This window comes from Emydura macquarii, unplaced genomic scaffold (assembly GCF_026122565.2).
Source record: "Emydura macquarii macquarii isolate MOO-44397 ecotype Brisbane River unplaced genomic scaffold, CSIRO-AGI_Emac_v2 contig_450, whole genome shotgun sequence".
Lineage (NCBI taxonomy): Eukaryota > Metazoa > Chordata > Testudines > Chelidae > Emydura > Emydura macquarii.
In genome coordinates, this window is record NW_027130587.1 from 14,059,746 (window position 1) to 14,083,375 (window position 23,630).

The window sequence follows — 23,630 nt, forward strand, 5'->3', positions numbered from 1 at the left end:
GTAGGTGGATCTTGAAAATCACCAAAAAAAAAAAAAAAAGCGTTACCTCATTTATGGACAGACCTTTTACAAACATAACCAGTTTTACTGAGCACCAACATTGTGTGGCTATAGAATGAAGAAGAGGACAGTTCCTACTCTTAAAGGCTTAACATGATACAGAGAGGGTTGTCAATTTTGGTTGGACATATTCCTGGAGGTTTCATCACATGACAATCTTTAATTAAAGATTAATCTTTAATCCCTGGAAACTCCAGGATAATCCTGGAGGGCTGGTAACCCTAGATGCAGACTATAACAAAAGATCACTTCAACCACAGATAAAAAGCTGCCATCTCTGGTGTGTAACTTGGCAGTGTTTTTGACAGCTCCCATCATCTTCATATAACAGTTTAGGACAGGAAATGATCTTTTCTAACATTACAGGGGAAACTTTAAGTAGAATATACACAAGTGGTCCTCTTTTACGAAGAACAAACTGACATCTTTAATGACAAGTGGTTAAGACTTTGGTTTTACATCTAGAAATAAAGCTCCTCAACGACCCCTAAAACCATGCTGGAAAGTTTGCTTAGCACTGATTCAAAGGGCAGAATGCCCCAGCTACTGAGTTACCAACACTACGTCCTACAGCACTTAGAAGTTCCTTAAAGGTCTCCCATCCAAGTGGGACTCACTTCTTTGCCCCTGCTTAGCCTGTGTTCATAACATAAGGTGCAATGGGTGCAGGACATAACTGCAGAGTTTTACTATGTTTTTAATATGATTAACTTTACAAGATAATATCCTGGTCTATATTAAAAGAACTCATCAGCCATAGAACTTGGAAGGGTACATTCAATAGCATAGAACAGCATCAACAACAGGAACCTTAGTGGAGAGACTTTATAAAACTTTTAAATTTAAATTTTAAAACTTGTCATAAATATTTAACTTTACAAAGTTAAACATAGACCAACCTAAGCAACATAGTTGACATTTCAATGCATTTGCAGTAAGCCATTGTCTGACCTCGTTTGCTGCACTGGGTTTGTTTCTGGTGGAACTTTATGCTGGTAATATTATACTGTCCTATGCATCAGTGTCCCTGTTGCACTAGAATTAGCTGTTAATGACACTGAGCACTTACAGTAAAGGGGAGTGAGATATATAAAACACTGAGGAAATCTGTGAGTGCATTTTAATCCAAACAGATCAAATTAATTGGACAATGGCTTGAAAATGGAGCTCACATATTAAACATGGAATGTGTGTGATTTTATAGAACAGCTGTCAAGGATTCAGGCGTAACTATAAAATGAGCTGTAACTGGGTATTATTTTCTCTCTGAAAAAAACTGCATATTCCTTACAAAGAAAGACATACTCTAAAGATTACACTGACTAAATATTTTCCTCAAATATTACCTTTTAATAAACTGGTTAAACATTTTTCAATCTGAAGTGGCTAATGCTAGGGTTAAAAAGAGAGGCCTACAATTTAGAGTTTAGTAGGTTCCAACCACTAGGACCCAGATCTCAAAGGTATTTAGGTATCTAACTTCCATTGAAATCAATGGGCAACTCTTTCACTCTGCCTTGATTCTAATGGCTAAAATTGTTTTTATTTTTTAGAATAAAACTGTTAACAAAAAACACAAATATAACTAACGTCTCTTCCTTTCCACACTTGTAAAATATTTATTGTGAAAGAACAATCAATTACTCTATTTAAATAGCACATTTTATATATTCATTATTAGTCAAATGTGATTTGATTTGTACTGCAGAGGGAGCAAAGCATCCTTTCAATCCAGGCAGAGGAAACATTCTGAAAGCTATATTTTGTCAGACTGATCAGGAATAAAATCTCTCTCATGTCTGCATTCTTATTTCCTCTGGTGGCACCAATATATTTTTTATGGCTTTAGACCTTGAAAATCAGGCAAATATAATATTGATTCTTTTCATGGTTTCTTGGGCTGTCATTGCTTTAATTCATTATTCATCATCATTTCAATAGTCCACAGAAGCCCCAATCAGGATCAGACCCTTATTGAGCTAAACACAAAAGAAGACCATCGCTGTCCTTATTTTCACACTGGAATAGTTACAATCCAATGCTCCGGTGCTGCAAACACTTAAGCACCTTTTACCTACCTGAATAATCTCACTGAGTTTAATGGTACTACTCACATGCATAACATTGTGTGTGTTTGCAGACTGAGGCCCTAATATTTTACTGTCTTTAACACATACAATGGTCACCATCTTCTATCTTTCAGGAACTTTAGAGAGACAAGGTGGGTGAAGTAAACTCTTGTATTAAACCAACTTCTATTGGTGAAAGAAATAAACTTTTGAGTTTACACAGATCTCTTCTACAGACCTGTGTAAGCCCAAAACAATCTGGAACAATTTACCAGGGGTCGTGGTGGATTCTCCATCAGTGACAATTTTTAAATCAAGTTTGGATGTTTTTCTAAAAGATTTGCTTTGGCAATTATTTTGGGGATGTTCTATGGCCTTTGGTATACAGGTCAGAATAGGTTATAACAGTGGTCCCTTCTGGCCTTAGAATCTGTGACATCTTGTCTCTAGGCCAGCTCTACACTTACCTGGAAATTCGGCGCAGTCAAGGGGAGTTAGCTTGTGTAACTCCCATCAACTTCGTAACTCCTCTTCTACGCGGCGTCTTCACTGCACTGCGCTGACGGGAAATACGTTCCCGTCGATGCAGCACTATGCCACTTGAGGGGGTGGTTTTAATGTGTCGACTTCCGGATCGATTGAGCGCATCTTCACTGACCGCTCAATTGACCCAGATAAATCGATCTGACAGTGGCGAATTTGTCGCCATCAGTGAAAACATACCCTCTTTCCAATAAAAATTACCTCATCCACTTTGTCTCACTAATATCCTGGGGCCAACACTGCTACACAATGCAAGCACTTGACAAGTATTGTGTTTGATTCTCCTCATGTACACCAATGTAAACTGGGGGGAATATCACTGAAGTCCCATGAAGTTACATTGGTTAAATGGAATGGAGAATGAGCCCTGTAAACCAGGTCATAGAACTTTTGTGAGTAAGGTAATAAGGCTGATCAAAGTTTTAGTAAAAATGTTTTTTTTAATGAAAATGTGGCTTTGACATATATTTAATTTTGATATATATACATTTTAATATTGTTCAGAAATTTGATTTTTTGATAAAATTATCCAAAATGAAAAAAATTCATTTTGATTCAAACGAAGTGGACTTTAAACAAATAAAAATATTTTGATATGCGGTTTTCCTTCCCCTTTTTTTCCATTTCATTTAAAATAATTTAATTGAAAAATCAAAGTGTGAATATTAAAAATGTTACATCATTCAAAAATCAGTTTTTTAAAAATTTGTATTTCATTATTGCTGAGAAGCATTCCCAATTTTACCCAGCCCTAGAGGCTAATATTATTAGCCCCATTTTACAGATAGGGACACAGGTGCAGAAAGATGAAGTAACTTACCCCAACTTCCAAAATGAGACAAGCATCCAGAGCCAACATTAGAATTGGAGTGTTCCAGGCACTGAAATATTTAAAGATGTGTTCAGCTGTTCTTTTCTGACCATACTATCTTTGCAAACACTTAAGTTGAAGAGAATACAGAACTCAGTTCAAGTTTTCAGGGGGCAACTGCCCTCCTTCCTACAATTGGTCCACGCCTTAAATGTTGTCCTTCACCATCTCTCTTTATAGGGCCTAAATGCTGGCCTGACAACTGAATTGCAGAGAGAAAGTATCTTTTTTGTGGAATGATGTCCTCTAAATTGCAAATTCAAAATTTGCATGCATTCTTTTCACAGTTACTGGGTTTTCATGCTTTTTGAGACTGTTGCTTATTCAAAGCCTTTTACAGCTTTGCCACAATGTGAACTTGGGCAAGTCAACTTACCTGTGTGCCTCCACTTCCCCATCTGTAAAAAGGGATACCACCAGCTCATGTTTGTGTGAGGTTGCGTTGCTTAATGAATGAGAAAGGACTTTGAGATATTGGGATGGACAATGCTATAGAAAAGCACAGTGCGCTTAAAGATAGGTCATCACCGATAAAGAACCCAGGTGTAGAAAGTGCTGCTGCTAGATGTGTCATTTTGCTGGGTTGCGGTCTTGAACCATTCGTACCAATAGATTTTAAGCTCTTTGGCACAGATGTATTTTGAGCAATATTTTAGCTATAGCTGAACACGTATTAAACATATGGCATTATATACAAATAACGTATTTCTACAGTAAGTTAAACCACTAATAAAGGGGGTTTATTATTAATAGCATTATACTGAGTATTGTTCCTGTTCTGTCATAGCTACACATTGAGTGAAGTCTCCTCTGTACCAGTACAAGTAGATGAGTCAGAATGACACATTTTTAACAGAAATCAATGGCAAGCTGAATTATAAATGGTGTAAGAAAAACCTGTAAAGGCCAAGGCTGTTCTCTTTACTCATGTGACTCAAAGTGAGCAGGATTTAACTCATTGATCTTTGCCCCACAACTACTTCAAGCTGACTTTAGTAAGTGTATAAAAGTAGATGATTGGTTTACTTATTTGCACCTATGTAGGATGATCAACACTATTAAAAAAACATGCTGATTACTCATAGTAGCAAGTATTGCTCTATAGATGGGCCAAATCCTCAATTATCTACTTACCCAAAACTGCCATTGAATTCTGTAGTAGTTCTGAATGCACAAGAGAAACAGGATCAGGTTCCAAAGCAGGCTGGTTTAGCTGATTCCTAGGATAGTCCTTGCCATAAATATTTACTTTACTTTCACTTAGCTTCTAAAATGTGTACTAGGTGAGCCTAGTACACATTAGCCTTTCTTGCATGCAGCAGATGATTTTGCAGGTCACAGATTAGATCTGAATTCTCCAAGAAGCAGCCATTCTGAGAATTCTCTTGAAGACCATCTTAATCACCAAGAGCCATTAGGTCACTGCTGAGTGCTTATGAAAATCCCACCCTTTATGTTTAACACATTCCCTCTGACATTTACTACTTGAAGTCAGGGGCTGGTCACTTCGGAACTGATCCAAAACCCCCTGAAGTCAATAGGAGTCTTTCCACCGAAAGAAGTTTGAAGTAACCATTTAGTACCAAAACAAGAACTCCTGGATCAAATTCCAGCAACTCCTTTTGTGTACATAAAACAGGTCTAACTAAGACAGACCATAGAGGCTGTGCTGCCTTTGATTTATGAGAGGGGCCATTTACATAAGCAACAAATCACCATATAAAACTACAACCAACAGCACTAGCTTTTAGGGGATGTTGCAACAACCTTTGCAAATTGTTATTCGGTTTTGATGATTGTGTCATTAGCTCTATAGCAAGTAGTCACTGATGTCAGTTTGAGGTATTAACTAATAAATATTAACTGCAGAGACATACTTTCTAATCTGAGTCAAGAGACACCACCACATGTATTATTCATTCTAAAATGTAAGAGTTCTATCTGTCATAGCTGGTGATGAACCAGGGAGTCAGACCGTGAAGGAATTCAGGTGATATCACTTTCACTGGGTCACATCAATAGGTAAACTGTTAGGGTGAACCAGAGCACGTCCGTGAGGCCCAGAATATAACAAGATTCAAAGGAAGATTGGATGTTTATACAAATAAGAATATCCAGTTAGGACAGCGTTTCATGCAAATAAAGTGAAATCCTGGCCCCACTGAAGTCAATGGGAGTTTTGCCATGGACTTCAGTGGAGCTAAGATTTCACCCAAAGAGTGTGCAACAGATAAGAAACTCATGCAGCTGGCTTAAAATCAATCTCAAACAACCATTAAAGATGAGGTTGAGATTTGAATGAAGGGGCAGATTATGCCCATCTACCTATCACAGCATTCTTACACCTTCTTCTGAGGCATCTAGTGCTGACTACTTTGGAAGCAAGATACTGGCCTAGACAGCCCAAGGCTATTAGCTAGCATAAGAATTCCTAGGTTCCCAACTAGTCTAGATATAAATTGTATAGGAATTTTAACTCAGGGGAACAGACCTAGATGGCTGTTCCATGTTAACAATTTCCTTTGTCATTTAAAAAAAGGAAAGTCAGGCCAGCAGTGAAATGGACCAAGTTGCCCCATGAGCCATCCATCCATCTGCATTACATCACATCTTTACAGTGACTGACTGTTACTTTTCTATGCTTTTGATGGACTAATTTGGTTAAAGGTAGTACGCAATACATGGAGTTTAATCAGTTAACTTTAATTTATCAAAAGTAGCTTGAAATATTGTGATGGCAATACAAGTAAAATGAATGTCTGCATAGTGACAGCTGAAGAGCACAGCTTAGGAGAAGAATTTGTATACAGTAAAAATTAAATATTTACCCAATTAAGAATGAGACAGGATGAATGAAAGATTGAAGATTAGTTAATGTAGCCTTTTAGATGTAAGACAGATAACTTTGATCTGAGCCAAATTAAAAGGAAACAGACAATGCCCTTTACCTCTTCTGTTTTACTTTTTGCTAGGAGCAGCACGGTTAGTGGTTTCTAAATTATTTGAGAAACATCCATTTCTCTATCACAAAGGGCACAGAAGCTGACTGAGATTCATTCTCAATATTACCTTAATTGACAACATACAATGAAGTCTCACAGTTGTTTATTATATAATTAATTCATAGATAACCACTTCTAGTACACATTTCCATATTGGTTTTTAATGCTTTTATTTTTTAATCTAAGAGACACCTAAACTTCACTCAACTGAGAGTCACAGTAGCAGCTTACCAGGTGCTAGAAGGCTGTACCTAGTTTGTAAAAATGGTGCAAGTTGATATCACTTTCATCTGTAATACAGAGGTATAGGGCTTGGAGACTACATATCCCAGCATGCAATGCTTGATCATGATTGTGCTGTGGAGACACTGACAGATTTTGCTGGGCTGCATTTAATTACATGCCTCACTTTGGCCACATCAGTTTAATTCATGTAGCTGTCTGCATGCAATGCTCTACTGTGGAAAACAAAGATCTTTGTACTGCTGGAGTAAAAACAGTAGTAACAAAGTCATAGCTACGTATTCTTCTCTACATTTTTGTTTATTGAGACGAACTAATTAAAAGGCACAAACATAGGGCATATGTTTACATAGACATTATAACAAACATATACATTAAAAGTGTAGGAATGTGTTTCCTTTCTGCTAAACAGAAAGTTCCTAAGCTTTTATATATACAAAAGTTGTACAATTTGATGTCCTAAAGTACAAAAGATCATTTATAAAATTATTTTACACTAAGTTCTATTTTTTGTTTTACTATGTAGTCCAAGCCCCTAGAACGATTTCGCATAATAAAACAGATACCTGTCACCTGACCTAGAAGTCTGGTATTTGCTGCTTGTACTGACATGGCAGGGTATCAACGGAAGCAGTCCATTTTGACTAGTTAATCCTGCTAGCATTCTGTAAGATGCGCACACACTAATCTCCATTGCTTTCAACTTCATTAAGATAAAAACATTTCAACTTTTCTTAATTTTTTTTAAATGTAGAGTCTTGGTTTTAGGATGTCTTTTTTAAACAAAGTTTTAAAAACGTGAATATGTGACATGATCGTCTAAAAGTATAGTTGTTTCCCTAGATTTTGCTTTCTACTTTATGTACAGATAAACAGTCTAAGAAATAAAAAGCACATGTAGTTTAAACATGTGTAACCATTTGTGGAGTACTTCTGGGCTGGACAGCTCACACTGTCATCCCAAAACCACCACAAATTGATAGAAATGTGTTAACACAATAGAAGAATAAAGTAAAAATGATGATGTTTGAAAATATTTACAAAGTTGAACAGATTTGCACAACACTTGATTAAGAAATACGGGAGAAATTAAAAGACGCTCTTGGCTTGTCCTGAAGGGGCATCCTACCTAGTTAGTGGTTAGAATAAAAACTGTATACAATTTAATATAAGACAAAAACTTCTAGTGAACAACTAACACGTCTGTCCCCTGCTGCAACATCAACAGGTTCTGATTGGGATACAGAGGGCATATACATCACACCCCAGCGCTTCCAGAGTCTTCCAGCTTAAAGCAATATTTTATAAGTTTCAAAGCGTTTCTTTTGCTCCTAGATAAGAGTCCCATGGGGTTCTGACTGTCCAGAGACCATCTTTACATACATTTCAACTCCTCTTCTGTCAGCCATGGCTGTTTCTTACCAAACATTAACAGTTTTTTGTTTTTTTTTTTTAAATGTTGACTACAGTGCTACATTTCCTTAGGGTAATATGTTGGATAATATTTACATCTCCAAATATCAGGTCACAATCCCTATTATATATTGAAGTTAGAATGATAAGTTATCATATGCTTTGCATATCAGAGCTGGTATCACCTTTCCCATAGGGAATGCTGCCTGAAATTACCATATTCCCAAAGGTAAAATGCATATTTATCCAAAATGCATTAAAAAAAATGACAACATTGTAATGCATTTACTCATAAAAAAAACATTAACACAGACAAAGATACTACACTAGCTCTGAATCAGTGGATTTAGAACGGGAAAGTTAAAATCAGCCATCCATTCTGTCAAGGACATGGAGGGGTCTTTGCTAGTGTTCAGATTAAAATCATTTCCTAGTTTATAATTTCTGGGATAAAACAGTAATGCTGCGTTTTAATGACTGGTTTTTCACTGTGGCAAGTAACTATCTGTCCTACTTCAACATCATCAGCGAACGGTAGAACTTACTTTAAATGAAGCGATAAATTACAAACTCTAGTTTGAACAAGATAAGCCAAATCAACAGGGAAAGACGCTATCATGGTCTTTAACTGATGCACATTGCCCCAGTTACTTAGTTTGACTTTATTATTGAATTATTAATATTATTATTATTATTATTATTAAACTAAAAAAACCTGCTGGTAAGGATTCAGTTTTAATCCCCTTTAATACTGTTTAGAGATTCTTTACCAAGGAGGAGACGTGGGCAAGGCTTGAGGCAGGAAAGGCATGCTCTCTACTGGTCTCATTGCTATATTTAATGGACCTGCTAACGTCATTGGTGTTGGGAGATTCATAGGAGATGTTATAGTGACTGGATGCGCTATATTCACTGGAGCAGTTACTGGGGTAGGTAAATTGACTGGTGTTGTGAGCGTTAATGGAGATGTCATGGATAATGGACTTGTTATAGTTACAGGATGCCCTAGGTTCATCGGACTGGATATATTAACTGCACTTGATACATTTACTGGACTTCTCATGCTCATTGCAGCTGCCACTGTGACTGGGTTTGTGATAGTCCCAGAAGCCACAGAGGACGTTATATTGAATGGAGTAGTAAGAGTCACAGGCGTAGTAGCAGCAGTGGAGGTTTGGCACAAGTTAGCAGCTTCTAAAAATGAGACATAAAAAGACAGTTTTTAACACATGAAAAAACATGGACAAGATTTAAAAAAAAACCAAACAAACAAGAACAAGTTCTGAAATAATTTTCTTTAGAAAATATTAGTAAGTTAACAGTTAACATTCTATAGCCTACAATAAATACAACTTTCATGCAGCTCATTTGAATTCAAAATTCTTTCCTGAGAAGTCAAGTGAGGTTGTCTTATAAAGAGGGTTTTGATGTTCACAAAAAACAGTATTGTACAATCAGAAAAATCCTCTCAAGAGGAACATTATAAGTAGAGAAGAGAGTGTACATACCGAATGGTACGTACTCTATAGCCTTCTCAAAGGTGAATTGACATTCTGTGAAGGTTTTAAAAAGTCATTATTAGGGACTGATAAGCAAAGCTGATTTCAATGTTTACCTGCTTATTTCAGTCTTAATTATTTCTGCTAAATTGTTCCACTGATTGTGGTAAGTTTATCTTAGCAATTTTCAAGTATACCCAGTCAGTAGATCTTATAACCCCCATTATCTCCTCAGCTTTTACATTAACTACAATTCCACACCAATATTTTACTTTGTTTTGCAATAGAGACTACTGCTGAACAGGCAAGAACCAAGAGGACCCTGCACTGAGATGGAGGATCCTGGGTCTGTTCCCAGTTGGGTCTAGCAAGGGCTGGACACTTTGTGGAGAAGACATAGCCAGGCTCCATGGAAGAGGCAGATGACTCCACTAGATAGCAGCACCACCTGCTGGTTAGCCATAGAACAACGCTCCAAAAACAGAAGCGGGCTGGTGGACGCGGATAAAAGAAAGGGATGACTGCTAAAGAAACCGACAAAAATATATTCTGTATCAATGTTATATCATTTTTTAAAAGTGTCTTGTTCCACATTTGTATAGTAGGACACCAAGCTCAGTCTATATCTATATTTCAAGATGTAAACTAAGAGCCAAGAGTCCACCCTTGCCATACAGGCTATCCAAATGCATTATGATGGCGTTTTCTTTTACGGCAACATTAGCCCCATTTGAGGGTCATCACTGACCATTCAGAGTCAATATTCAGGTGCAGAGAAAAAAGTGGAGGGGATTTAAAACAATTATAACAAATATCTGAAACTAAATAAACTGTTCAATTTAAAAATTCCCCTGTGGTGTTGCAAAACCAACAACATGTGGTGCTAATGCATGGGAACCAGCAAGAAAAGGACAAGGAAGAAGAATGGAACTGACTGGTCTAGTTTCATCTTCCAAACAGAGTGATAGCTAAAGAAATAACACCCTCCCATCCTCTCCCCAGATAACTGAAGTGTTCTTCAGACACTACAGGTTTCATTAAAACAACAGTATCAGTTTGACACTTACTGGAAAACTTGGCACAATACTTTCCCAACCTCCACCCCACAGCGCCTCACCCCCACTCCCACCCACTCTCTTTTTAATATATATTTTGTAAAAAGCATGTTGACCAATATATAGGGTAAGAAAGAAGGGAAGTAGAAATAAGACATAGAAGAGAATAAGCAAAACAACCCACTTTAGTTTTCCTAGGTCCTGCAGCTCTAACCAGGTAAATTCTAATATTTTTCATTTATCACTGTTCATTAGAAACAACTTTTTTTCTTAACCTATCACAGATTTAGATCAACTTTGTGGCAGTAGCAATCAGAGAGAAGTGAGCTAGCTGTGTTATGGGGGGGAAGGACTAGAATAACTGATAGAGTATGGAGGAATCGTGAGGAGTTTGAGGGGAAAGATGAGTGGAGAATATTTATGATTCAAAATTAGAGTTAATGACAAGGAGAAAGTGAACAGCTGAAATTTGCTATAAAACATTTAATCTGAGGGAGCACATGAAAGAAATTAGAAACCAAAGTGTTGTGAAAAGAATAAACTAGAGGTAACCAGAAATTTCAAACTACACTCCAAATGAGATACTAAACTGAAGCAATCTATTCCTTATGCAATAGGCACAGTGAACAACAAAATGGGCACTATTCAACTTTGAATACAATAGGATAGGTTGAGGTGAGCAGTGTCTTGGCAATAGTGACTGTGATCTAGTTTATTTTGTAATTAGAAGGAAGAATGACACCAACCAGTGGGAGAAAAAAAAAAAGTGAGTTCTATGAATTTCACCAGACTTTGGACAAACACAGTTATGCAATGGATACAAGTGAATGAAATAAAATGCGAAAGAAGAATAGAGGGGATATGAAAAGTATTTAAACAGAAATTGATGTCTACAGAAAGACTATGTATGTGTGAGATCTAATGGTTGATATTTAAAGGGCCAGAAATCAAAGGCCAAACTCTGCCTTTGAGTGCAGACACAGCTCCCATTAGATGCAAAAGGAGACTTATGTACACATTCAAGGGCAGAGTTTGATTGAAGAGAAGTAGTAAAGAAGTTCATTTGAGAAGTGAATGTTACGTAAAGTAATCCCAGTTATTTTTTTTTATGACCAAGAATTAAATTTTCATATCATTAATCCTTTTTTTTTTTTTTTTTGGCCACTTCACATTTTATGTCAACTCTCTTTTTGCAAAATAGATTAGATTTTATAAAACCAAGTAAATCAAGATCACAGATTTTGTTGTTATTTTGTTTTACCTTTCTTTCTTGCTTTGACTGCCTCTTCCCATAATCTCAGTGTCTCTACCTGCTTTCCAGGCCAGCTTGCTACATGTTGTTGTTGTTGTTGTTGCTGCTGCTGCTTCTGGTTGCTGGTCTCCTCACTCATGCATGCTATGCCAGTCAAGTAAAAACACACAAATTCATCTTGGAAAGATATGCTATTTTCTACTGCAAGGATGAAGGCTTTTGTTTAAGTTAAAAAAGTGTTCAGAATTTTCTATAAATGTTTAAAAACATTTAATTAGTGCTGTATTTCAATAGAATTACCTCTCTGAGATCTAGAGAAGTGCGAGCTATGCACTTCCTGATTTCTCAGTCAGAATGAGTGACATCTCAAGGACCATAAACAAAGACAATCAAATACAGGACTTTAAAATGGAATGGCTTCTATTTGTACTCATACAGATCGGATTTCCCTAGATCTCAAAGAGACAGCTGAGTCAAGTTATGTTAAAAATACAGCACTAACCCCTTTCCCCCTCTTAAAATCAAGATAAAAAACATTTTCAGTTCATCTTTACATTGAAAAATAGCTATTTACTCCCTGGTCACATTGCTGCTCCTGCTACTTTCATCTCTGTCTTTTGAGAGTCCCATAATATCTCCTATGAGTTGTTTAGTGTCACTGAACTGACACTGTAAAGGCAAAGTAGCTGGTATTGTGGGAACAATTAAGATGGACTCCAACCACTTCTACTTCAAAAATAATGCACATTTTAATTTTTTCCCCCACATTCAGAAAATAGTTATCAAGCTTACTAGATATTCCAACTGTCCTCAAACTTCTGGGAATAAAAATACATTAAATATGAATTAAAAGACAAAAGACTGTTTGAAGGCTTTCAGGATTAAATTTTCAAAAGAACCTAAGGGGGGTTAGACACCTAACTCCTTTAGGCTCCTTTGAAAATCCCAGCCTAAATCACTAACAAGATGTGTAGATTTAAGTTTCAAATAATTTTGAGAGAGAAAGCCAGTCTCTCCTTCACTTATTTGCCATTCTGAAGTTCAGGATTCAGCATTTATGATGCAATAACAGGATATTCACAGATCTGAAGGCCAGAATTGTCTCCTGTACAGCACAGGCCAAATACCGCCAATGCCCAAAAAGCATCAGGCAATGCAGGAAAATGCCTGAAGTACTTGTTTTGTCAAATGCTTTAAGGGAAAAAAAAAAACAGACAGCCTTGATCCAAAGCTCATGGAAATCAGTGGGAGTCTTTCCACTGGCTTCATTGAGCTTTAGATCAAGCTCTAAATCCTGAACACAAGACTTGCCAAGTTTTCAAATATTTTGCTATAAAAGGCAAATGTGTCATTTTTAAATCCACACACATTCTGTTACTGATTTAAGCTCCTGGATACTATCTGCCCCCCACTTTTTTTTTTTTTTTTTAGTTTTGCAGTTAAGGAAGTAGTTTAGGATGTATCTAATTGTACTCAGAAGTTGAAAGATGACGATATTAGGATCTTCATACTTAACGTGAAGCAGTATTATCTCACACTGCAGGGCATTCCTCTAAGAGAGGAGACAACACTCCAAGTTCCAGACCAGTTCCACTTACCCCGATTTAATGAGCTGAAGCTTTTCACAAAGAATCCATTTTCAAACATCTATTTTCTGACCTAAACTGAGTCACAGGTGTATTTTACATTTTAAGAAAGTCAAAGGCAACTCATGGTGCTAAATGTTTAGAACACATTGTTACTGAAAGTGTTTTTAAAATGTTCACCTACTTTTACTGATGCCTTGTTTACAGGTATTGCAGTTGATACTTTGGCTCTGCCCATGTGTCTTTAAGTGGCTGGTGATATACGCCGCACTCAGAAGTTTACCACAGATATTACATGATACCTTTCCTTCATGGCGCACCATGTGTGTCCGCAGTCTGTCTTTGGTGGCAAATGCAGCAGTGCACGTCTACATGAAGGACAATAGCATTTTAAGAGTAGACCATCTTATTCCACTGGGGACCACATGCCTATTTAAAAGTATTTTTATTGTACCCTAGGCATGTTGACAAACCTTTTGATTTTACATGGATTTACAGTGAAGCCTATCTCAAACTACCACTTACAAGACTGAACATAACCTGATTGCTTAATGGAAATGGTCTTCTAATAAGAGTGGAACAGAAGAGTAATCTATACTACTGGGGCTACTTTGGAGCAATTTCTTAAAATAGAAGATTGTCTTGCATACCAAAGTGAGATGGTTTATAAATACCTACAGTAGACAAGGGTGGTTTCCGATACAGACTTTACTGTACATTTCTGGTTATGATTATTTTGTATTGCTCAGTTAGTTTAGTTCCCACCCAAATCAGGAAAGGGAAAGCAAAGCATTTCTTTAGGGCTATTCTTTTAATTCAAAGCATTTACTTAAAATATGATGAGTCACTAAAGACGGGTTGGAACGAGAATGAATGATTCCAAGTGAAACCATAGAATAGTTGATTGTTCAAAACTAGACAAGTTCTGCCTCTTGTTTTTAGTCTTCAACTTACTTTCACCATGACAATTTGCTTTTGATTTCAAGCAAAATAATCTGTTTTTATAACTGTCTTTACCTATAAACATTGCTAAACAAATCCCACACATTGCTTCAGCAATCAGTGTCAATTTGAAGATTTAGTCACACTATTTCTAAAGTCAAACTTGACTTGAACAATAGGGTTTTGGCAATATTCCCCAAGAAGCAAAAAGCCTCTAATCTTACAAATGGTAGGCACATCATCCTCTTAAGTTGCTTCTACCCTGGGATCACGACTACAATGCTAATTACAAGCAGTGTGGACAGAGCCTTATTCCAAAAATTGCATTCAAGGGAATCACATAAATCAATATAGTCCTTGGTGGAATACTTAGCTGACATTGACTAAATATACAATAACTTAGGTTTGTTGATAAATCATGTTAACCCTTACTTGGCATTTGAAGGGTCTCTCTGTCGAGTGAACGTGTTTGACATGACAGCTTAAGTGATCAGGCCTGTGAAAGAACAGAGGTACAGAACAGAACATGTACTGTTACAAATAGACAGCAATGATTCTTCGGTTAGCAGCACTGAACATTGCACTGATTACCATCTTCAGCCCACCTCCCTTTCAAGGACAAAAAAAAACATTCTCCCCTTACCTATAAAGCAGCCCACTGATAGAATAATGCAAAATAGTTACACTAGGACCCAACCAGCAAAGTTTAAAACTCAGCCATGTGTCTATTATACATCTGAAAGTGCTACAGTTAGTGAATTTTTAGTATCTGTAAAAAGGTGTTGCATTAACAGTTCTAGAGATTGAAGTTCTCTCTATTCACAGAATAGATACAGCACAGCCAGCAGCAATGCAAGTTCCCCCACACTGCTCTGCCAATGAACCTCAACCTTGATTGGAGGGAGTTATGGTAAAGTCAAGACAATAGATCAGTCTCCATACCCCATTCAATTCTTGACCTCTACAAAGACTGCTATCAAAGGGTCCAGCTAGCACCAACTGTGATGCAGACACCTTTCCACTGTGACTTGGATTGAGGCCATTCAGGTCACTTCAGAACATCAAATAACCATAAAACAGTGACAGCTTTTGGTCAAGATCAAACCCACACCCTAAAGTAAACAAGGCTCTTTATCCCCTCACCAATCTTCTAAGATGTCTGGTTCTCCTAGCCCCTTGCTATGATAGTTTAACCCTTCTTGATTACGAAAAGCCAATACTTGAGCTCGCCTGGGATTTTCTACATGGTACCTCGAGAAGCCTTTTCCACAAACACCACAGGTGTATGGTTTGGTGATGCCACCTTCATGAGACCTCACGTGATAGGTCATGCGGTCCTTCCTCTTGAAGCGTTGATTGCAAATGGGACATTCAAAAGGTTTTTCATCTGAGTGGGATAGCTTATGCCGGTTAAGGTGGTACACATCCCGGAAGGCTTTTCCGCACATCTCACAAGCATGGTTCTTCTTAACAGGCTTGCTGGGCTTCTTCACCGTCTGAGTCACAGCCATGGCTGTTGCACCGGCACTACTGCTGGGGTTAGTGGCAGAGGACGATGTAGTGACCGTTGACAGGATGCCTGCGATAGTTGAAACCAATGAAGTTCGGCTGTTGTCGCCAGCAATAGTTGAGATAAGGGGCACCATTGTGGTGGGAGTTTTCTTTGGCCGTGACACTAACTTTATCCCTGTGTGGCAGGACTCATGGCGCCTCAAATGGTAGCTGTCCCTGAAAGCTTTGCTGCAGTAAGTGCATACAAAGGAGGTTTTAGGTTTTTCCTTTTTAATCCCAACAATTGCATCCTTTAATGTTTCTGGTGCAGGTTGAGGTTTCTGGGTTATTGGTAAGGGTAGAATCGGCTTCTGATCAGGTGGCTCAACAGCGGAGCTCAGGAGGGGCAGCAAACTGTTCTGTGCTGCCTGCTGTTGGTGATGTGAGGCTTCATGTGCCTAAAACCAAACATTCACACTTCAGAATTTCTGTTGGTGGGCACTCACTTTGACATGGTAAGAACATTTACAGGCAAAGGAAAGCAAATCTTAGACCAAAAGTCACTGAACTAAGAAGTGCGAGAAATTATATAATCTCACTACAATGATTTCCTGATAGGATAAACCACTTGCACTTTAAATGCATGTGCTGTACATGGACCCTGCAGTGCATAGGTATAGGAAGGTTCAAGCACATCAAACAATTTTTAAATTTCCCAAGGGCAACGTTTTTTTATGGCAAATGACCAGGTATTCATCAGGCCTTTTAACAACATATTGCTCGATTCCTATCTTACTGACACCCCCATGTTAGTGATTATACAAAGATTATACCAGTCCATGATGGCAGATTATGGACATATTGAAGGAGTTGACCAGACAATCCGCCAGGCAATTGTTAACATCAGCCTGGTGAATTGTTACATTTAAAAACCCTGTGAAAATTAAACTGCAGCCACAGTGAACCAGGAAGAGACGAGACATCTTATTTAAATATATCTGTTTGTACTACTTTGTCAGTGCTGAGACCATATTTAAATAACTTGTATCGAGAACTGTTACACTCTAGATTTAGCATTATATATATTTGGTAGGCTCCTGTGGCATTAACACAATGACTACCATGCTCTAAGGTGCTCTTTGCATCTGGAAACTGACAAGAACAAAAAGACATTTCTTTTCTCTTTATCACCAACTCTTTCACAAAAGGGATAGCGGTTAGTCAATACGCACTGGTAGGAATCTGGCAATTTCTGGAGCACAGGCTTACAACAGATGTAAGTTACTCTTAAAAAAAAAAAAAAAAAAACCTGATAAATGCTGACAAACCTGGACTACCACATCTGTGAGGGCTGTACTAGAAAAATCTCTGCTCTCATACCGCAATGAACATCCCTCAATTTATCTGTACCCTCTCCTATCTGAGGCTGTTCCACCTCACACAGATAGCAGAGATGCTATGGGGTGTCTGTATTGGACAACTTGTACTTCTGTAACTATAAACGGATTTAAAACTGGTCTAGTTACACTGGTGCAAAGCCATACTACAGTCACTCAAACTGGTTTAAATGATGCTTAAAATTACTTAGCTACATTAATCAGTTTTAAATCAATTTAGTTACAGCAATGCACCATAACAGGCCTGCGGCATAAACTAAACTCATGGAAACTTTTATTTCTATCAACGCCACATCTCTCCAAAATTACACCTCTGTGTTTTCCTTTACTAAGTGATATGTACCTCAAAGAATTCCCACATTTGGAACTTTGCAGGTTGACTAAAATTAGGTATTCATTTGGTGCCTACAGGACTGCCAGCTTTTATTTTGAATCAGGATCTGTAGTATTATTCAGCATATTCAAACTCAGATCCTTTAAGCTTTACCCAATAGCCAATTGCTTAAAGCCCTTCGAAGACTTTACTATTTACAGATGCACTCTGACTTTCTATTTTGGTGGCCTCCAAGCCTTTGTTCTTTTGCCTCTACAGCCCATTGACAACCAGAGGCAATGACTACAATATTAAATACATCCCAGTAAGGGTTAAGACTTTCATGCAACAATCCATTCATTCAGGGTGCTCATGTACTCACTTCCTCTTCCCATGTTCACAAACCCTGAAGCTTCAGACTGAAATAGTGCTCTTTGAAAACGGGTTGAAAATGCACACAAGCCTTAGCCCACATGGCTGAGGATGCCCGCTCTGCAACATTCCCAGACTATTTGGTGGGAGACTGGTTCACAGCAGCTCAAGCTGTTCCATGGCAAAGTCCATGACATTACTTGCTTTGATTACTACAAGTAGTTAGGGCGACTGGTCAACCTCCCTGCACTTTTTAGGTCTATTCAGAAACTTTGGATGCAACAAGTATGTTGAACGTTACCAGGCTAAGTATGGACATACCAAGGTATCTCAGTTTACAAATCCTAAACACCCATTCTTGAAGACTGGAAACAGAGCATTCTTGGTAGATGGTGCAAGTGTAGAATTCCCTCAGAGCCTGACTTTGCTAACTTAGAGTGCAGCATGAGGCTCATCTTTTCCACTGAGCTTTTGCATAACCTAAGTGATATTTTGTATTCTTGTTTTACTTTCTCCTGTTTTATAAATTGATGCTTGTTTATGTGTAATATATACAGATGCCACAATGGGTACAATTTAAAACATGAGTTCAAGAAGATTTCATGTACTAACAGCACAATTTTAATATATTTTTTCCAGCTGCCTTTGCACAAGATTTAAAAATTGTGGTCAACAGAATCAGCAAACACTTAATTATTCAGATCCTTTTCCAGTCAGGCCATAGAAAATGTGTTTTCATACAGAGTACAACTGGTTAACATCCTAAGATAGCTCAAGATATACGATTTCAAAGGGAGAGCTAGCAGATCGGATAATAGGGAGTCCAAATCCTTTGGACAAGGTTCAAACTTATGCAGTTTATGGACATTTTTAAGCCTTAAAGAACCATTAAGCACTGCAGGGCAATACAACTACTTCTGTTCTACCCATATAGTCTGACATGAAACAATGTATATTCATAAGGCTTTCTGCTACGAAACCATCTCTTAGGTAAAATATTGCTTACCTTGGCTCCCAGATACTCGACCATTTTTACCAATATTGCCTTTTTAACAAAACCTGTCTGCAACAAGCAGTATTCCTCAGTTTCCAAGGATCGTCTACATTAGAGCTTTCTAAAGAGGGATCAGGCTGCATTTTTCCCTTGCTGTTAAAGGAGGAAATGCACAGAGTGAAACAGCACCTGCTGCCTGCCTTTTGCAAGTCATTTTTATTCACTTGTAGGGGCACTGTTTTACTTGACCTAGCATTAATGTCATGTCAACATTTGTGATGTTTTGATTGCCTGGAAAAAATCTTCCATGCAAACTAGTTTTCTCTCACTAAGCAATCTTTCTTCCCATGAGGATAGCAAACAAAATAAAAACTGTATTTCATGACCCAAGGTGGTAGGATGTGGCATTGTGAACTTCCAGTGCCAGAGGCTAAAAGATTTTGTACTGAAGCCTTAATGTCAGAACAGCAAATTAGCATCAGTGAGTCATATCTTGAAAGCCCGGTTTGAAGGATGATTTCTCCTAACGTGAACAAAGACAACTTTCGCTTTCCAGGCAGGTACAAAGTGGTTTTCAAAATATGCATGTTCTAATACACTAATAACATAAGTTGCTTATTCAATATAATCTACATTTCAAAAGGTAAAGTTAATCAAGGTAACACCTCAACATGATCAATACCTTCATTAGCAACAGCTGATAAAAATTCACTGTACACATTTAATTGCCATTAAAACTAAAATTAAGACATTTAATCATTTCCCCAAAGCCAACTGGCTGAGAATTACAGTTATCCACTCAGGGTTTAAAATATTCCCTTTAATTATTTTTAAAAATTCCTCTGTGGATGTCAATTGAAAACCACGTGAAATAAACACTGCCTCTTGATATTATCTGAACAACAGTATTTGATATTTACCGTTACCATACAAATCTGGATTTTAAATTATGAGCTTGCTAATGATTTGTTCTTGTTTTGAAGGGGCGGGGTGAGGCAACAAGAAGAAGATATTCCTTATAACTTCCCCAGTCACCACTAAGTGAGGTACATTAGGGTAAGAATATTGTAAAGCATTTATTTTATGAAAATGACTCGAGACCTGATAAATATTCATCACAAGGTTTTAAAGCTTTATTGTCTGGAAGGATGAAAGAAGAGGGAATTTCTATGTCACATCTTTACAAGATGCTTACTAGTTATGCACCATTAATTATATTTTGAGAAGGTAAACAGCTGACTCCTTAATAAAGTGAAAAAAAATACCTACCACAAAACTAAACCAAAAAGTTTGATATCAGTATTTCAAAGTGCACTGCACTTAAAACAAAACCAAAAAAAACACAACCAAACAACTGAATTACAGATGCTTAAAAAGTACTGCTTTATATTTGTGAAAGAAGGGAGCCATAAAATAATTGTAGATCCCATTCTAATAATAGTAGTTCTTGAAAAAAATGTTTAAAGGGGGAGAGCAGTATACTGAGGAGAGACAGAATAACTCTGCTAATTCAAAAAGGGAGGTGGGCCCACAAATAAGGAGATAAACTTCTTACCGAAGTTTCCTACATTCAAATCACAACTGGCCACTAGAGTGAGAAAAATTATAAAACCTTATCTGAACTGTGTGTCATCACTGGCATTTACTTATATGGAACTATATCATATAGTTGCACATCTGTTGTACAAATGAATACAAGAGTTTGTATCTACAGTTTGAATTTGTAGTAGCTCAGACAGATTCGTTTTCTAAAAGAACATTCTAAGCATGTTTTCAGAGGCAGAGCACCCAAGCAAGTGACTCATCTCTTAGTACTTGCAAGACTTATTTTTCCTTTAAAAAGAAACATTGCATTCTCTTTCCAGATTTATTCATTCCATTCAGGTTTTCAAACAAATGTCACATTTTGTTATTTAAAAAAAAGCCAGCCAGGACAATGAGTAGGCAAGGGATCCGGTTTTGCAATTTTCAAGGTAAAATAATCCTCTTTGCAAAAGGTGATGTGTGTGGTGTGGAGGTGGGAAGGAGGCTGTTGCAATTACATATTTTATGTTTTCAAGCTACAAAGTGGCAGAAGGTTTTAGAGAACAAGCCAGTGAGTGAAGGACCCAGGTTATAGTTCACAAAAAAAGAGGGGGAAAAAATGCAAAATACGAAAAAAAGTATTTTCTATTATTATACAAACTTTGTATTGTATTTTTAAGCTGTCTTGAATGCAGCCGGAAAAAAAAACCCAGTGACTCAGTTCGCAAGTGGAGGGACCGTCCTTGCCTTCTGTGGCATTTCTTGCTAGTGTCTTCAGGGCTCAGTTTCTAGGAAAATCCATCTCCTGCTCCCTACGTTAAATTAAATCCTATTTTAAATTAAGACAACAGCCCTTGTCATTCAGCCACCGAGGCAGGCTGTTTAGAGACGGATTACTTTAGTCTCTCACACACAGTGTTAGCTCCATCGAAGGTTTTTTGGGGGTTTTTTGGGGAGGGAGGAGGAGGAAAAAACCCTCCACTGATTGTTATTACTCGCCATAAAAGGGTTTGTTTGTTTTTTTAAATCGGCAAATATTTCTGAAAAAAAATAAAATAAAATAAAAATGGGGAGATTTAAAAAAAAAAAAAAAAAAAAAAAAAAGGTTGAAAGGCAGCAGAGAAATCGGGGTAGGAACCCCCCCTCCCCCTGGATCCCCTGCTGCTGCAGCTGCTGCTGGAGGGAGGCCGCTCAGCCAGGCGCGCTATAGCCGGCCCCGCGCCGCGCTATAGCGCGGGATCTCCCCCTTCTCCCCCCCCTCACGGTCCGTCCCCCCCCCCCCGCGCGCCGCCTCCCGAGGGCGGGAGGGAGGAGGCCGGGCGGCCGCGCTGACTGACAGTCCGCGGGCCTAGCTGGAAGCCCCGCGCTCGGCTGCGGCCGCTGCCCAGGGACGGAGCGGCCCCGGCCGGTGAGGAGGAGGAGGAGGAGGAGGGGGGGGGGGCGGCCTCCCCACGGCCTCACCTGAAAGAGGAACGCGGTCCAGTTGGCCTCCATGGCGGGGGAGTCCCCGGCCTCGGCGGCCTAGTCTGCGGCGGCTCCGGCTCGATTCCCCCCCTTCCTCCCTCCCCCGGGCCCCAGCTACATGGAGCCGACAACAAAGCGGCGGTGGCGGCGGCGGCGGCTCAACATGGCAGCGCCGAGCGGCCGCTTCCGCTAACCTCCGGGCCGCACCACTGCGGCGGCGCGGGGGGGGGGGAGAGAGGTGGAGCGGCGCGGGGACAGCCGCCGGCCCCCGCCCTGCAGAGGGGCGCCGCCACCCCGCAGCCGGCGGGGGTTAAGCCAGCCGCCTGCCCCGCGGGCGCCCGCAGAGGGAGGGGGGGAGCCCCGCCGCTTCCTGCCGCGTGCCGGAGCCGAACAGCGCCCCGCAGGCTGGCCCGCCTCCCCCCGCGGCCCTGCCAATGGGACCGTCCCAGCCAGGCTGGGGAAGCTGCGCTCAGGAGAGAAGATGGAGGAGAGAGAGAGAGAGGAGAGCGTCCAGGGCTGGTCATCACCTCCTGCCTCCCCTCCCCCCCCCCGTCATAGGGGGAGGGGGTATGGGGGGGGGGGAGAAGGAGCAGGAGCATCCCCACCCCTCCCCCATCAAAGAGCCCCCCCTTTATCATAAATAGCTCGGGGGTGGGAACAATGCAAAAATATCCAAAATTAACGGGACACACAAGTTTGATTTTTTTTTTGGGGGGGGGGGGTTGAAAGAGCCCCCCCCCCCCCTGCAGCACCTGCACCAGCACGTGGCGATTCTGCAGCCCGCGCTTCCCAGGCATGCTGTCAGCCTCTTAAAAAAATGTTTGAACTATGAAGTAAAACCCCTTTTCAAATAGAGAAAGGGAGGGGTGCAGGGGGGGGACCACACACAAGTGGCAGCCACTTTTATCCCAGCTGATGATCCAGCTCATGGACATCCTGCACGGTGTCCTCGTTTCCATGGGAAACCTGCATGTAATAATAGGTCGGGGGAGCGACACACCAAAAGTTATGGGTGTTCTCCCCCAACAGCATCCAAACTGCCCTCTTCACCTTTTTGCAGCATTGTGGCTGTTCCCATTCGAAACCTGGACATAACTTTTTTTAAACGGTCTTACTTTCGTAGTTCAGCTTTGCTTCATCATCCGATGCTCCCTCTTAGCTACTGGGGCCACCTGCGGCTTATTTTAAGGGCCATTCCTTATTTTGTGTTCTTAGCCTCACAAACTCCCACATCAAAACTAACAGTCTTGGGTCTGTATTTCCACAATAATCATTCAGTCGGTTATCATCTGACACCCAAGTGGATGCTATGGTGCCATTAATAGACCACTGTGGGGTGTGTTGCTCACATGAACTTGGTCATGTATTTTTCTTACAGTGGCACAGGTACAGCTAGTGGGTGGGGATTGCAATCTCCCCTTAACTTTTTCCTCTACAGCTGCTGCTATCTCCATCATGACTGCAGAGCTTCTATATTTCCATTCCTGGTGTCCTCTTTTCTTCCCAACCTCCACCAACATTTTCTTATGCTGACCAGCTG

At 39.4% G+C, this 23,630-nt stretch overlaps 1 protein-coding gene across 5 annotated transcripts; it reads right to left on the bottom strand.

Moving 5' to 3' along the window:
• Positions 1–6,230: 6,230 nt before the first annotated feature.
• On the bottom strand, positions 6,231–22,377 carry VEZF1 (vascular endothelial zinc finger 1). 5 transcript variants are annotated; one of them, XM_067538064.1, is made up of 7 exons: positions 22,088–22,377; positions 15,679–16,484; positions 14,968–15,031; positions 13,778–13,961; positions 12,017–12,151; positions 9,710–9,754; positions 6,231–9,395 (listed from the first exon to the last, which is right to left on the bottom strand). In XM_067538064.1, the coding sequence occupies exons 1-7, from the start codon at positions 22,118–22,120 to the stop codon at positions 8,968–8,970; spliced, it is 1,695 nt and encodes a 564-aa protein (XP_067394165.1). In that variant the 5' UTR covers positions 22,121–22,377; the 3' UTR covers positions 6,231–8,967. The 5 variants fall into 5 exon arrangements, with proteins under 5 accessions (XP_067394165.1, XP_067394168.1, XP_067394166.1 ...); XM_067538067.1 differs by having other exon boundaries at positions 15,787–16,484; positions 22,088–22,374; XM_067538065.1 differs by lacking the exon at positions 22,088–22,377 and adding an exon at positions 19,115–19,214.
• Positions 22,378–23,630: the final 1,253 nt, after the last annotated feature.